The 17,402-nt window shown below is 37.9% G+C and overlaps 2 protein-coding genes across 2 annotated transcripts in view; both read left to right on the forward strand.

Moving 5' to 3' along the window:
• Nucleotides 1-3,376: 3,376 nt before the first annotated feature.
• mpc2b (mitochondrial pyruvate carrier 2b) lies at nt 3,377-9,965 on the forward strand. The gene is made up of 5 exons (XM_077215351.1): nt 3,377-3,715; nt 5,009-5,049; nt 8,668-8,752; nt 8,829-8,940; nt 9,563-9,965. The coding sequence occupies exons 1-5, from the start codon at nt 3,616-3,618 to the stop codon at nt 9,606-9,608; spliced, it is 384 nt and encodes a 127-aa protein (XP_077071466.1). The 5' UTR covers nt 3,377-3,615; the 3' UTR covers nt 9,609-9,965.
• A 1,310-nt stretch (nt 9,966-11,275) lies between these two features.
• Nucleotides 11,276-17,402, forward strand: part of nxpe3 (neurexophilin and PC-esterase domain family, member 3) — a 70,469-nt gene continuing 64,342 nt past the window's right edge. The window contains exon 1 of the mRNA XM_077215349.1: nt 11,276-11,943. The gene's annotated coding sequence lies outside the window, so the exon portion shown is untranslated. The remainder of the gene's footprint in view (nt 11,944-17,402) is intronic.

Below are 17,402 nucleotides of genomic sequence, written 5' to 3' on the forward strand. Positions count from 1 at the left end.
CAGCCTGTGGCACTGCTGAGGTGTTATGGAGGCCCAGGATGCTTCGATAGCGGCCTTAAGCTCATCCAGAGTGTTGGGTCTTGCGTCTCTCAACTTTCTCTTCACAATATCCCACAGATTCTCTATGAGGTTCAGGTCAGGAGAGTAGGCAGGCCAATTGAGCACAGTAATACCATGCTCAGTAAACCATTTACCAGTGGTTTTGGCACTGTGAGCAGGTGCCAAGTCGTGCTGAAAAATTAAATCTTCATCTACATAAAGCTTTTCAGCAGATGGAAGCATGAAGTGCTCCAAAATCTCCTGATAGCTCGCCGCATGCCACCCTGCCCTTGATAAAACACAGTGGACCAACACCAGCAGCTGACATGGCACCCCAGACCATCACTGACTGTGGGTACTTGACACTGGACTTCAGGCATTTTGGCATTTCCTTCTCACCAGTCTTCCTCCAGACTCTGGCACTTTGATTTCCGAATGACATGCGAAATTTGCTTCCATCCGAAAAAAGTACTTTGGACCACTGAGCAACATTTCAGTGCTGCTTCTCTGTAGCCCAGGTCAGGCTCTTCTAACGCTGTTTCTGGTTCAAAAGTGGCTTGACCTGGGGAATGCGGCACCTGTAGCCCATTTCCTGCCATGCCTGTGCACGGTGGCTCTGGATGTTTCTACTCCAGACTCAGTCCACTGCTTCCGCAGGTCCCCCAAGGTCTGGAATCGGTCCTTCTCCACTATCTTCCTCAGGGTCCGGTCACCTCTTCTCGTTGTGCAGCGTTTTTTGCCACACTATTTCCTTCCCACAGACTTCCCACTGAGGTGCCTTGATACAGCAATCTGGTAACAGCCTATGTGTTCAGAAATTTCTTTCTGTGTCTTAGGGGGCTTTTCCACTGGGCTCGTTTGCTGCGGTCCGAGCCCGAGCGCGTTTGTTCCCGGCGCCCCCCGCAGCGTTGGTCTGGTTTCACACTCAACTTGATTCTATCGAACTCTGGTGCGTTTGCGTGCATCTTACGTCATTGCAAACGTGCACGGCGCATGATAGAAAACACGACGCGGGTCAATATATTGTGTTTTTTATTAATTTGGTGCCATTATTCATAGCTGAGTAAACAACCCAGGTTAACTGTGTGTGTGTGTGTGTTTCGCATAAGCTGTTTTTCCGCTGCTTGCAAATGGACTCTTTTGAGGAGACAGTGGATTTCCATTAATTTGTTGCCCTGATTGCACGCACTATGCGCGAATACACTGCAGACTCACTCTTGCTCGTATCCAGGGTAAATCTTCATCCCTTACGTGTGTTTTATTTAACTAAATACATCATAATCGACTAAAACGCATGCGCAGGATACTTTACTTCCTGAACAAGTGCGCACCCGAGTCCGTGTAGTTTTCACATACACGCGAATCGCAGCACGGTTCGGGAGCAACCGAACTCAGACCACCTCCTCCAGGTAGTCTCGGGTTCGGTACCCCAGTGCGCACCCGGGTCCCATGACAGGGTTCACATTAGCGATTTTTCATGCGAACCGTGCCCCGTTCCGAACTAAACTGCCAGTGTGAAAGCCCCCTTACCCTCTTGCTTGAGGGTGTCAATGATGGCCTTCTGGACAGCAGTCAGGTCGGCAGTCTTACCCATGATTGCGGTTTTGAGTAATGAAACAGGCTGGGAGTTTTTAAAGCCTCAGGAATCTTTTGCAGGTGTTTAGAGTTAATTAGTTGATTCAGACAATTAGGTTAATAGCTCGTTTAGAGACCCTTTTCATGATATGCTAATTTTTTGAGATAGGAATTTTGGGTTTTCATGAGCTATATGCCAAAATCATCAGTATTAAAACAATAAAAGACCTGAAATATTTCAGTTGGTGTGCAATGAATCTAAAATATATGAAAGTTAAATTTTTATCATTACCTTATGGAAAATAATGAACTTTATCACAATATGCAAATTTTTAGAGAAGGACCTGTATATATATAAATAGGATAAATCTGATAGTTCATGAGATTTTGTGACTGGCATACAAATGAAAACTCGACATAGTACTGTCTTTATTGTTTTTTTTTTGTTAAAAAAAGTTAAATAGTGGTTCAAAGCACTTAAAAGCATTGAGAAAAGTAACATGTACCATTTCCCCCCTTAAAAACAAGAAAAAGAGAACCAAATAGAGGGATTTAAAAACGCTACAATAGCCTGGAAGAAAATAATAACACATTAATAACACGTATGTTTTTTAAAATTGTCATTGAATTGGAAATATAGTGGAGTTTAAAATAGGATAAATATTTAGACTAAACTAATTTCGATGCAAAATAGACAAAAACACGTCATGCAAAGAGAAATGCAATGCAATATATTTTCATCCACTAACAAATCAACCTAACCAATTAATCAATAAATACTTGTTAAATTAATTTCCAAACACGCAATTCTCGTGCTACCCTCTTCACTTCAAATGATACTGTGAAGGATTATTATTTTTTTTAACTTCCACGCCCAGGTGGCCTATTCCACAATCAACTTCGTAGAATATTTATATTCTAAACATGACCGCGAAAACAGCTTATTTTCTCAAAGAGCTTTGACTTCTGGCTATGTGGACTTCTTGGAACTGTATTAAGCTTAGTCTTTTTTTTTGATGTTGTAGGTTTGTTTGGATCTTGTATTTCAAGCAATAATAATAAAAAAAGAAAAACAAATAAAATGTTACCTTCTGAATCCTATTAAACAGTTCTACCTTTCTTAAGCATCTCATGTATTATTCTATAATGATTCAGTTCATTATGCAGCAGCGTTTTAAGTGTAGGATTTCCTATCCACATTTCTCATTCTTTCAACAGAAATACCCTTTCGTTTTCATAAGCAGTACAATATATTACTACATGCTCTAAAGTTTCTGCTGGTCCACATGAACTACGATTAACAGACTCATGTTTGTTCATTCCATATAGGAAATAATTTAGAGCCGTGTGCCCAAGGCGAAGTCTGATAATGATTGGGTCTTTTACAATCAAAATCCCCTCTTTCAACCCCCTACTTGATTTTAAATGATAAAGATGTCTTCCTCTTTCCTCCACATTCGACATTTCTTGCTATTTCCCTTTTATAGGTGTTCTGATTTTGACCTTAACTTCTGTACTTAGTCGAATATTCATTTCTATATGTGATACCCTCAGCGCCTGCTTTGCTAAATTATCAACTTCAGCACTGACTAAACAATCAGCACTGACTTCTCAAAGGTCCCGCCTTTTGAAGGCGTAATAGACATACAATGTATTTATTATGTCTATGGTACGAACGCCTTCCAGCCAATCACACAAAGAGGCTTGAGCATGTCAACCAATCCTATATCACAGTACGTCATGACGCAATTAGCTTTGCGACGCGTCCCACTGACACTTATGTTCACAACGACAACATACCAGTAAACTGCATTAGCAAGGTCGAAAGTAGGACAATAACGTAGACTTTGTACTTTATGCTCGTCCAAAGGTCCTGTTTTCTTGACTACGGGCTCTTGCCTTTTGGAAACACCACGGTTCAATAGCATTAGAGTGTTCTGCACGTCCTAAGCTGTATTTTCGTGCGTGAAGTGGTAGCATTTAGCTTGTTTAGAAGTCATCATGGCTATGGTGGGGCTGAGAGCTTCTTACCACAGAATCCTCGGCAGGATTGAGCATATGCTGCCGGCTAAACTGAGACCTGTTTATAACCACCCCGCAGGTAACACAAATGCTGTGACCTTTTTTGTCACTAACACTGATCCTGTTAACCTCTTAAAGTGGCAGCATACACTGAAATGTGTCATATGACGGTGCAGCCATAGAGACTGCTACATGAGCAGGTATTTTGTCTTGCAGGTCAAAAAACAGTAACTCTGATATCTAAAATAAAGGTAATAATGTGCTTGGTACACGAATAGAACAGAATTAATCTCATTTGATGAAGCTGTAGCTTAGAATATAATATATTCTTAGATATAGTAAATGTGTATTATATTAGGAAGGTGTTAGAATTGTTTCTATATGGTAATGAATTATAGACGCTGTATAATATGTAGAATTACAATTTTTCCTGCATGGAACCATGATGCATTGTTCACACTTTTCTGGATTTTTGTTATGTTTGTATGAGTGTTTTGGCACTTTCAATGATACTGTATTTGTGCAAATTGCCCTTTACAGACATAACATTCTCAGTAATATATTCGTTACTGAATAACTCAATATATTTTCTATTAAAATAACCTCACGTGATTTCTCTTAAGAGAGTCCGTGTGTTTATAGTTCTACTAGTTTTTGGTGGTAGAATAAATAGAGATCAAATTACAAGCGTGTTGATAAACAGTGGTTGACTGACAAGAAATAAACTAAAAAAAGATTAAACAAAAGAACTGTTTTGGCATATACAGCAGATTTTGACCTTAGCTTCACCTTTGCCAGAGGGAGGGGGTCCAATTAAGCTCTAGAGATGACTGAATTTTTATTAAATATTATCTTTTTTTAAATGCAGATTGTTTTCTCAATGTTCTGAAATAAATCTGTTGTATTATGTAGACCACTGATGGAACGAACTCCAATGTAAGCTGATTAATGCATTTTAGTCGCACTGACTGTTCTAATATTCAGTGTTTACAGATAATAGTCCATCATTTTATCATCAGCCATTATACATTGTATTTCTCATTGAAAATCAATTTAAGTTCACAACACAGAGCCACAGGGATGCAGGTTCGAGTCTGTGTCTCGATCCCAGTCCCCCTGTCCTTTCCTCCAAGCACTTTCCTGGCCTGTAAATAATAAAAAAAAACAAATCTGTTTACATTTACCTTTATGTTTTGGAAGGATAATGGGTAATGGAAAAAAAAGAGGCAGTATGTAAAGATAAGGCATTGGTTCCTTTTGTCTTGTATGTTGTAACGCATCTGAAACCTGTCACAATTACATTTACTGTGAACATTTTTCCTGTGAACCATAAGTTTAACTGAATTTATTAATTGATCTGCTCTTTGTTTAGGTCCAAAGACTGTGTTTTTCTGGGCACCCATGTTTAAATGGGTAAGATTACCAACATACAGTGTCTGAATGTTCTTTGTGTGTATCTGTATATATATATATATATATATATATATACAGTGTTGGGAAGGATACTTTCAAAACGTATTTCGTTACAGAATACAGAATACATGCCCAAAAATGTAATTTGTAATGTATTCCGTTGCGTTACTCAATCTGAGTAATGTATTCTGAATACTCGGATTACTTCCACATTGAATTGCCTTTTATAAGTGTAAGAATGCGGCCATCAAATCCGGCTTACAAAACAGGCCTATTCTGGTGGGGTGGGGGTGCGGTGGTGACGCGTTCATGTAACATGTAAGGGCGGCGCTGCCAATAAATTATCTAAAAGCTGTCACAAAGATCCGGCAAAAGTAATGATTATGAATATGTCAAATATAGCAAGGAGATATTTTAATTGTTTATTAATAAACAAGTGTTTTCTTTGTCAGTGTCGGCTAAGATGAAGTTGACGATGCCGACTCGCGATCTTCAGTAGTGACATCAAAGAAATGCACAAACTTTGTGCAAATTCTTTGATTTGAATCAAAGAATCAAGTGCCAGAGAGAAATGCACATTTCATATGGATTACATAAGCAGAGAGCAGTCAGTAGTCTGTTTTCTTTCGTTTTGAATTGTTCTGTTTAAAAGTAGACATGTGAGGCAAGTAGGCTACCTTATACACTGAGTTTCGGTTCATTTATGAGACGAGCCCCAGTTCACGCGCTGGCGCCTCCGTTTCGTGATTATCTATCGTCTGCTATAATTACTTCTTATTTATTAAATCCAGGCAATTGGTTGATGAAACATTGATTAAAATTAAGATACAATTAATACAAAACGAAATTCAATTTAAAGAAAGTTTTTGTGCTTTCTGTTTGATGTCTCTGTGAATGTTTTAAAGCATCTTTTAGTGCCGCTTTCAGAGCACTCACGTCCTTAACGGAGAACTGTCACGTCCGTGACATTGTTTTTCCTCATACAGTAAATGCGAACACGAAAAATTAAATAAAATAAAATTAATATTTTATGTTCTGTGGAGACTGAGAGCCAACTCTTCTTCATCCGGTGGGTAGTAGTATTACTTTGGTTTGCGCAGTGTAATTCACAGAATTACTAAAAAATATTTTGCCACCTAAAACTTAAAGATTGTTTTGTGTCACGCATGTTTATTTCCCTCATATTAAATATAAAACCCATGTGTAGACAAATATTTTTCTAATTTCTGGACTCCTTTATTAAGGGAGTATGGATATAAACAGACGTTTCAATATATTGGTATTAAATGCATTTTCTGAGAATTTATATTTCAAGTTTTGACTGTAAATGTTACGTTTATAACGGAATTGGCCAATTTTAAAGAATTTATCTTCAACTAGTTTTGTGGTGTAGGTCTACGTATTTTATAATGTTAACTTCAAATAATACTAATAGTAATTTGAAGATGTGGTAGCATTGGATCTGGACGGGAAGACCCAGGAAGATCCTCCCTTCTCTTTCTTTAATGTGAAATGCTGTTTGAATTTCCAAGATAGAAACGTATTCTTGCCCTGGATCTGTTGTTCCGGCTCCATCTACCTCTAGCTCCTGCTGCTCCTCTTCCGACTCCATTGTGACTTCACTGATCACGCAAACCGTGCATTTTTTCGTTTTCATATTGGGGCTTCTGGGAAATGCATGGAGTTGCTTTAATTTGTTTTGAGAGTGAATAAACTCGTGAAACAGAGAAGTATCGCCATGTAATCCATTTTCAAAAATGTAACTATTCTAAATACCAACTATTTAAATTGTAACTCTAACAAAATACAGTTACTCATAATTTGTATTCTGAATACGTAACGCCGGTACATGTATTCCGTTACTCCCCAACACTGTATATATATATATATATATATATATATATATATATATATATATATATATATATACACATACAGGTCCTTCTCAAAAAATTAGCATATTGTGATAAAGTTAATTATTTTCCATAATGTAATGATAAAAATTAAACTTCCATATATTTTAGATTCATTGCACACCAACTGAAATATTTCAGGTCTTTTATTGTTTTAATACTGATGATTTTGGCATATAGCTCATGAAAACCCAAAATTCCTATCTCAAAAAATTAGCATATCATGAAAAGGGTCTCTAAACGAGCTATTAACCTAATCATCTGAATCAACTAATTAACTCTAAACACCTGCAAAAGATTCCTGAGGCTTTTAAAAACTCCCAGCTAGTTCATTACTCAAAACCGCAATCATGGGTAAGACTGCCGACCTGACTGCTGTCCAGAAGGCCATCATCGACACCCTCAAGCAAGAGGCTAATACACAGAAAGAAATTTCTGAACACATAGGCTGTTCCCAGATTGCTGTATCAAGGCACCTCAGTGGGAAGTCTGTGGGAAGGAAAAAGTATGGCAAAAAACGCTGCACAACGAGAAGAGGTGACCGGACCCTGAGGAAGATTGTGGAGAAGGACCGATTCCAGACCTTGGGGGACCTGCGGAAGCAGTGGACTGAGTCTGGAGTGTAAACATCCAGAGCCACCGTGCACAGGCGTGTGCAGGAAATTGGTTACAAGTGCCGCATTCCCCAGGTCAAGCCACTTTTGAACCAGAAACAGCGGCAGAAGCGCCTGACCTGGGCTACAGAGAAGCAGCACTGGACTGTTGCTCAGTGGTCCAAAGTACTTTTTTCGGATGAAAGCAAATTTTGCATGTCATTCGGAAATCAAGGTGCCAGAGTCTGGAGGAAGACTGGTGAGAAGGAAATGCCAAAATGCCTGAAGTCCAGTGTCAAGTACCCACAGTCAGTGATGGTCTGGGGTGCCATGTCAGCTGCTGGTGTTGGTCCACTGTGTTTTATCAAGGGCAGGGTCAATGCAGCTAGCTATCAGGAGATTTTGGAGCACTTCATGCTTCCATCTGCTGAAAAGCTTTACGGAGATGAAGATTTCATTTTTCAGCACGACCTGGCACCTGCTCACAGTGCCAAAACCACTGGTAAATGGTTTACTGACCATGGTATTACTGTGCTCAATTGGCCTGCCTACTCTCCTGACCTGAACCCCATAGAGAATCTGATGGATATTGTGAAGAGAAAGTTGAGAGACGCAAGACCCAACACTCTGGATGATCTTAAGGCCGCTATCGCAGCATCCTGGGCCTCCATAACACCTCAGCAGTGCCACAGGCTGATTGCCTCCACGCCACGCCGCATTGAAGCAGTCATTTCTGCAAAAGGATTCCTGACCAAGTATTGAGTGAATAACTGAACATAATTATTTGAAGGTTGACTTTTTTTGTATTAAAAACACTTCTTTTATTGGTCGGATGAAATATGCTTATTTTTTTAGATAGAATTTTTGGGTTTTCATGAGCTGTTTGCCAAAATCATCAGTATTAAAAAAATAAAAGACCTAAAATATTTCAGTTGGTGTGCAATGAATCTAAAATATATGAAAGTTTAATTTTTATCATTACATTATGGAAAATAATGAACTTTATCACAATATGCTAATTTTTTGAGAATGACCTATATATATATATATTATTATATATATATAAATTTTTTTCTTCTTTTTATTTCTCACTTATTTGTGATTTCACATAGGGTCTGGTCTTAGCTGGTTTAGCAGACATGGCACGTCCAGCAGATAAACTCAGTACCTCCCAATCTGCTGTGCTGACAGCCACAGGTATATATCACAACTTTTTTTTTTTTAAATGTGCACATTTAGAAGTTCCAAATCTCGTCCACTCTATGTTTTTCAGGTCTAGTTTGGTCCAGGTATTCCCTGGTTATTATACCCAAGAACTGGAATCTATTTGCTGTAAACTTCTTTGTTGGAGGTGCAGGAGGATCACAGCTCTACAGAATATGGCAGTGAGTACATTCATTCACTTATAGAATAAATTCAGTAGTGTGCGATGTAAAATCCTATATATGGAATGTTCTTGATTTTAGACAATTTTTCAACTATTAGACTGTCTTGCATAGTAGCCATCTGATGTCATGTCATTCACAACAGCTACATGTGAACCAGTTCTGGATCAGTCCATGGTTGTGAGAGATCAACAGAGGGAAACTTAAACATCAGCTATGTAGATGTATATAATAAAAAATCTTATAAAAGGAATCAACTTTACGGTCCAATTTAATCCCTGATAATACCTAAAATGGTAATTCAAAGGGTGTATATATTTTTTCCTCCCTTGAGGTGTACTTATTTTTTCCCCACCCAAACACTTATTTAATTTGTTAGGCCACTTTAAATTAAATGGGATGCTTTGTTGCTGATGTATTTTTAAAAAACAAAAATTCTGTTCTAAAACTCTTCCCACATTTTATCAGCTCTGAACTCTAAGCTTGTTTTTTGGTATCTACACTCTATCACGATTTTCAAATGTAGCAATAAAGCAGACAGGGTCTTCCAGCATATTGTGCTATTTAGGTGTGTGACTACTTGTGGGGGATTTTCAATATATGTGCTCTTTAATCCCCACAGGCATAACAGGGAACAGAAGGCAAAGGATAAAGAAGCACAGGCTTGATACCAGGGCTGTGTAAAGTGCACCTAGAGGACCGAAAGGGACTCTTCTTAACTGGTACCCCAGAAACTTCCCCTCCATCATCAGTCATCCAGTAGAGCCTCCAGACACTTTCTTCATGAACAGAGATCATCTGATTTTTTTTAGAGTTCAGGTCATTGTCCCGAGCCACTAGTACCTATAGCAACAATTAATAAGGTTGTTACACAAAATGTTACATATTCATATTAGTATGATTGTGCATTCTTTAAAATGCTTGTTTTTGAAATGCATCTTGATAAAGGTGCTTTCCATCCAATGCACTTTACTCAGCCTGTCATATTATTAACGGAATGTCTCCAAATAAATTTTATAACACTCTTTCATTGTTTGTATTTCTTAGGAAATATTTATTAAACAGCTGTAATATTTTTTTTTATTCCACACAGTCATATTCATAACATTAAATAGTTTGTCAAAACCCATAAATTACGAAATATAAACTGAACTGTATTGTAATATTGGACATTTTTAATTCATATCAAAATAAAGTAACATTAAAGTCAGATTTACTAAAAGCACCTTGCACTTACTATCAAGTGTGCTGTTACATGCTCACATGTGCATTAAAGGGTTAGTTTTGTTTTGTTTACAGCGTGCGTCTCCCTCAGACTGTAAACGAAGCTCGGGCGCACCAGACACACGTCAGCTCGTCTTACGTCAGCAGACTCATGAACTAACCCTTTAATCTCTCTAGTTATTCACCTGTCTGGCATTCTACATAATAATGAGTATCAGAATATCATACTACTCATACAATTTCTACTCATATTATGCAAATTTTGACTACTACATTTTGACAGAATATGCAGCAAACAACCCAAGCACATAAATCCCTCAATATAAGCACGCAGCTTGTCCGTTTCATTTCTCTCTTTTTTATATTTTTTTATATGTAAACGATTTCCTGGATGATAATTAAACACCACTTCCGAATTAAAGATGACGGTAATGCCACATTGACAACAGTCTCGCATACTTCTATTTGAAATGTTTGCTGTTTCACATTTGTAAATGTAAAACAGAAGGGAGTATATCTTTTTGTGACAGTACACTGCTGACCCCGTATGGTACTAACTGCATTGTGCTCAGTGGAATGAAAATGAGACGTCAATGGAAATGCAGATTTTGTGATCTACATCCACATAAACAATGCCGATGTACGCTCAACGCTGGTATAATTACAACTAAAAAAGAAATGTACAATTGTTTCTGTTTCCTCTTTACAAAAACTGCATTATGGAGAACCCTCTTTAAACTTAGCTACTGATAAAATCATGACATGGATAATATCTGTTTATTATTTTAAAGTGATTTTCTTTGACTTTATTACGAATTATATATTTATTAATATGTGACCACAGATTCTGAAAAAAAGCTAATTAAAATCCTGTTTCCATTTCAGGTGAAACACTTTTTTCTTTAGTTAATAGAAAGGCCCCAAACAGTGTGAGCCGGAAGAGAACCAATTACAGGATTATACTTCTTTTCAATCTGAATAAGGTGAAGTAGTTTCGGGGAAATACAATGAATTAGTTTTAAATATTGCGATTTCGTATTCAGCCATCAATATCTGGATTGGCGCCTAGTATGCCTAGTATGAATGTCATCAAGGTGACGTCAGCGCATTCGACCAATCAGAGACATCTATATAGGCAAGAGTTCCTCACTGCAGTGCAGAACATTAAATATGTTTTTCATTGAAACTACATTCTTTATAATAACCGAACAACACAATATTGTTTTTGGTCTTGGTCAGTAAATAAAAAAATTAAAAAAATCCCTCCACCAACAGTTAATCTATGGATTGGCGGATGCACAATTACGAAACAAAAAGACGAATTTGGGATTAAATTGCAAACTTGTCACATTTGGATTACTGTCCAATCAGACCAGGAAGTTGTACGGAGCAGCCTCAATGACGTATGCAGTCGACAAATGCGACCTCAGTTATGGAGGTAAAACATTATGAACGTCCTTTGATGCAACGTAAAAACTGTAAAATGATTTCTCATTATTTCCTATTGAAGCGCGATATGTGATCACACCAAGTCATATGACCAGTATCTTATTCCTGTTTATAACCACAGACAAGAGCGGAAACGTGTGATGCGTGATTTGAGTGTTAGCAAACGCTTCTCGAGTCTCGACTCTCTGTCCTCTGATCTATTCTGCTTCAGTGACTCGGTCATTTCGTTATTTTTTTGACTGACTGTTGGTCATGATTTTGGGTTCATAATGGATACATCAAAGCAGTCAGCATCAGCAGCACGTCAGGACTGGAGAATCAGTGCAGTAGGTGAGTTAATGATTGATGCAACATTCATTCACAGCGTCGAGAATATGCAGTTACATGAATTCTCAATCTTTATGTCATTGTATGCATGCTTTAACATCCGCGGCATCTTAAACAGCATCCATTCATGCACCAAAATAAAATCGTTTTGATATTTTTCGTTTCAGACTCTAAAACCTAACTTGTGTGGAAAAATGGTTTTGTTTTGCAATGGAGTAGTTAATTATTGATGCTATTAATAAGTAAATAAAACATTAGCATGTAGCCTGCAAATATTGTTCCGTTAAGTAAACATTGCATTAAAAGTTAAAATAGTAATAAAATGAAAAGCAGAGAAAATTTTTTTGACATCCCTGCATTCCAAATATAGTTTGATAGTAATATATTGTATAAAAATTAGATTAATGATTTAAGTAATATTTTCTGTGCTTTACTAGACAATTTTGAAGTAGAAGTAATCAGTTTTGATTTATTTGTATCAGTTAATAACTAGCTGAAATAACTATTGCAAAAAATAACAAAGACTTGAGATTTAGGCCACAGCCACTGCCGAGACAGTGTCCCACGTCGCCATCGCAGAAGGTAGGAGCCATGGTAGTGTAGAGACAGATTAGACGCCACCATAGAGACGTCCGGAGACAACAATGATGTGGTGTGAGCCCGAAGAACCGATGCAGCGACCGGATTCCGATGACCTAGACGACCACGACAGAGCCGCAGTGACGACCCACTGAGATGGCAGCAGGAATCCAGAGGGCTTAGGTTGAGTTGAAATGACTGAGGGCGGAATCGGAGCCTGATGAAGGGCAGAGCTAGCCAAAGGAGTATAGGGCTGTAGAGCAGCAGATGGCCCGCAAGTCTGCAGCGGAAGCGCGGTGATGTTTGACCCAGGTGAAGCCGACGTTCCGTGGGAGCCAGGCGAGGCCGAAAGTTCGATGGTCACTGCTGACATTGAGGGAGGAAAGAACACAACTGACATTGAGGGAGGAAGGAGCACAAGAGTCAGGGCGACAGGTCGAGGAGCTCCCCACGGGCTCCCCACATCTAGGCAGAGATGGCTCCCAGCAGTCCAGACGTGTTGCCACTCCACTGCAACGACTGGGTGGCAGGAGTGGCTGGGGACTGAAGAAGGGACTGAAGACATGCACAGATATTGATGAAACATAAAGTCATTAGAGGTGGTGGAGGAAGGCTGGGTGGACCAGCGTGATCAGGACAAAACAGACAGATTCATGTGGAAGCAATGGGGGCAGGGTATCATACTCCTGAAAAACACAGAGTTCCAGTGAAGTGGTTAGGGCTCACATCCATCCGCTCAAACACCACTTGCATTCCCATGGCGATTAATAAAGCAGCCGGCTCACACACCTGGTCAGACATGCGTTACTCATGGCAGTGTTTTGCCCGTCGCTCTCATGGGCGCTGACTCTAACGCCATGGCGGAGACGCTCTCGCTGGCAATGGTGAGTGGTGATTTGCAGGGCGCCAGGACCCAATCCACTAAGTCGATGAAGCTCCCTCGAGGACCTTACCTGGACAGCTGCGCTCTGGCGGCAGTGTTCAGGCCTGCAAGCAGGAAGGGACAGAGGCAGTTGTCCGGATACGATGTTAAATAGGAGAGGTTAAGGTTCTCTACCAAGGGTTACTCGAGGGACTATCCCCCTGCTCAAGGCACAACAGTCTAATTACAGGGAGGTCCATGGTGACGGAAAACACAAAAAACAAAACTAATAAAGAACAAAAGTCTTTAATAATCCACATTGAATGTAATCCAAATAGGTATGCAAACAAAACAGAACCTTAACATAGACGAGACCAGGGGCCTGTTTCAATAAGGAGGTTCAACCAACTCTAGTTAAAACTTGAACTCTGAGTTGACTTACCCTGAGATGGCAAAGTCTGAGTTTTCGGTTTCAGAACATCTGAATTGAGCTAGTTCAATCAACTCTGAGTAGGTTGACTCTTGAGTTAAGCAAGTGCACCACGACTATGAAAAGCCATGATCAATGGAGCTCCGAAATTACGATTCACCATGGCAACAGCACCAGACAAAAAGACGTCCACACACTTCCGAGTCAATACACAAGTATAATTCTTATTCACTGTTATATTATCAGGTGAAAACTGACAGAAAGGTAAGTTATTGAACGGATACTCATTTTCATGGTATCCCACAGGCAAAAAACAAAACAAAAAACATGGCAGCAACTAAAAATGAACAATAAATTCATAATTCAATTAGTTAAATCTTTAACCCCTTTACTGTCACCCGCCCCCCCTCCCAGTAGATTATTGCTGAAGTGAAAGCACTTCAAAAAACGAAAGTATGAAAAAGTTATGGAAGTTTAAATTTACAGTAAATCAAATATACTGTACTTAATATTTTTTCTTTTATATAAAATATAAATTTTACAAAATAGATTTTACTATAAAATGAAAGCCATATATCTAACCAAGTTTTGTTCCAAATTTAAAGTTCATATTACAAAAATTGAAGTTCCCATGAGATTTAGTTTAGGCGTAATACCAAAAATAGCCATCGGGCGACATACATTCCATTGAAATTAATTGTATGCATTCTGCCGTAACAAATTAATACATTTCTATCCAAATATCTCTTGTCACTAAATATGGATCCTTGAGACTCAGACCTTTCTGACAATATTTGTTTTGTCAAGATTAGAAAAGGTTTTGTTAATAAATTATGAAACATGATGATGCCCAAAATGGGAGGAGCCAGATAAAATTATTCAGAATACCGTTTCTATGGTAAGGCCACGTCTAATTTCAAAACGGTTTTCACAGGATGAATTCTGAGTTTGTAAGCTCTCAAATGATACCTAATTTATGATAACTACTAAAATATGTGATGTAATAAAAAAAATTATATATAATATTATACTTTTTAGAGGATATTTTATCATTTTTTATTGACAAATACTAGATTATATGTTTTATGAACTTTTAGCATTAAAAACCAAAGTTTCAATTATTAAAAGTGTGTTCGTCAACTTTTTGTGACAAAGGTCAGAAACTTCTGTGATGTAGATTTTTTGAGATGCACTCTTGTCATAAATTCATCTACTGTTCCTACATAATTTGTAATAAAAAAACAGCGCTAAAATATCTATTTAGGAGTCTTAGACCTTTCCAACGATATATAGGTTGTCATGATTAAATTAGGATTTAATAGTAATATATTGAAGTAAAGTTAGGCGTCCCGCTAGCAGGACGGTGCCAGTTAAAGCATAAAAGGTTCATGGCTGTAGGCTACTCGACTTAAACATTTGACATTAAATAAATATAATTCAGTGTTTATTTCAATGTGCAGCAGCTGTTTCCACATAGTATCATGCTCTTGTCACATAATTAAATGTTCTCTAATCCAACCTGTTAAATTTTTTTAAATTAGGCTAATAAAATTAACATTTTGACTTCTACTGGGCCAACAGCAAGAAGGCATAGGCTGGAGCTACACCATCACTGATAGATGAAGAGGAGATACACAATATTGGAAGAATCAAATCAATTGTGAATAATTTGTGTGTATTTAACAGCTGTGGTGGTGGTTACGGCATATATCTCAGACTATCCTTCCATTCCATACAGTAATCCTTCAATTCCATTCAGTAATCCCTTTCATTTTCGGAAGGTGCGATGATGGGAATATGCATGTCATCAATGCATCCAACCACATTGGAAATCTTAAAGGAAAATCTAATTATTAGGTTACTTTCAGAGGTCACAGCAAGATGTTATCAAATGAACAGAATTCTCAACCACTGTCCTGCAATCCTGTGAAACTTCTCTTTGATGGAGGAAACAGGAAACAACACAAAAACTCTCAGAAAGAGCGTGAATGCGAGGCACATTTTCCTTCCCGCTCTGATACAGCAGCTTTACTAATGTGCTCTCTCCGATGTTATATAGAACAATGTGCCATGAATGAATGTACTGCAAAAATGGTTTTCTTACTTAGAATTTTTGTCTTGCTGTTTCCTGTCAAAATATCTAAAGATTATTAAATTAAAATGCATTTATTAAAAGAAAACCTGGGTTTACATAAGAAAACCTGCTCCCGACCAGGTTAGGTTAAAAAAAAAAAGTTACTGACTCTGAGTATAAGCTACCTCTCTTTCAGAAACGGACTTGACTAACTCTGCTTTCTCAGGTTTGACATACATACCTCCCATTCTGAAAAGGAAAACCCAGAGTTTGTCTCATTTATGGGTTAACATACTCAGAATTTTCACTTAACCTCCTTTCTGAAACAGGCCCCTGACAACTAAGAACAGAAACACAGGAACTTAAATACAGGTGCAAATAAGGTGATTAAGGACACACAGCTGTCAGTCATGACGAATCAAAACAACATCCAGGATTAACTAAGGGAACTGGTGCAAATTGAAAACAAAGTTCATGTGATGAGTGTGAGTTTGACAAGTTTTCAGTGTATAATTTGAATAAACAGTAGATTAAATATATTATATATAGATAATTCTACTAAATCTACTAAATGAGTGATTTTCTCTTTGTCTTTTCTTGTTTGATTAACAATAATAATGACAGATGGCGGCTGTCAATAATTAATACTGATTGCATGGATCTAATATACTATACACATGCTGTTCCCAACTGTTTATGTGTATTTCAAGACAACCTACGGTGTTTAAGCGAATACTCACCAAGCCGGCCATTTTGACACGAGTACACAGAAAGCCAAATGTAGAACAGTATAATTTTTTGAATTTTGAAGCTTAATTCAGTTTTAATTACTCAAACACGTCCTGCAGTTTAGCAACAATAGACTGTATTTTACGACAATGACTGATCTAGCTGATGTGGACGTTAAGTTTGGGCTTTTAGGGAGGAACAAAAACTCATAGCGGTAAAGGAAAGAAATGCACTAAAATATTAAAGCACTCATTTCTTGCTGTCATTGCTGTAGGTTTGCTGTTGCAATGTCTCCACTCTCCGCAAAGACATTGCAAATTTATAATCCTTTTCAGACACCTGGTAGAACCTCGAGAACGGTGAATGTAGTGAAGAAATTTTAGACTATTTTACCAAGTCGGTACAGAAATTTAAAAAATGCGACGATACTGGTTTAACCCAGGTCACTCAACACCTGTTGATGTAAGAAAAGGGGAAAAAAAGACTAACACTCATGAATATGTAAAACAGTAATTTTATTTTATTAATATCTGTGAAGAGAAAATAAGAAAATACATAAATTAAAAAAGTGATTTCATTTAATAAGATGAAGTTTGCTCCAATTAGACAAGTGGGAAGTTAGCCCCGCTTTAACGGGTGGAGCCAGGACACAGACATATGGAGGAATTTTTGGTGCAAATCAACTGAACGCCTGTAACATTGAAATTTGTAGTTGTAGAGAATAGCTACACATATGTATCAGTAAATTTGAAGTCACAGAGAGAAATGTTTTAAGAGTTGCGAACTTG

The sequence above is a fragment of the Siphateles boraxobius genome, unplaced genomic scaffold (assembly GCF_051911475.1).
Source record: "Siphateles boraxobius isolate OS27281-9 unplaced genomic scaffold, OSU_SipBor_1 7, whole genome shotgun sequence".
NCBI lineage: Eukaryota > Metazoa > Chordata > Actinopteri > Cypriniformes > Leuciscidae > Siphateles > Siphateles boraxobius.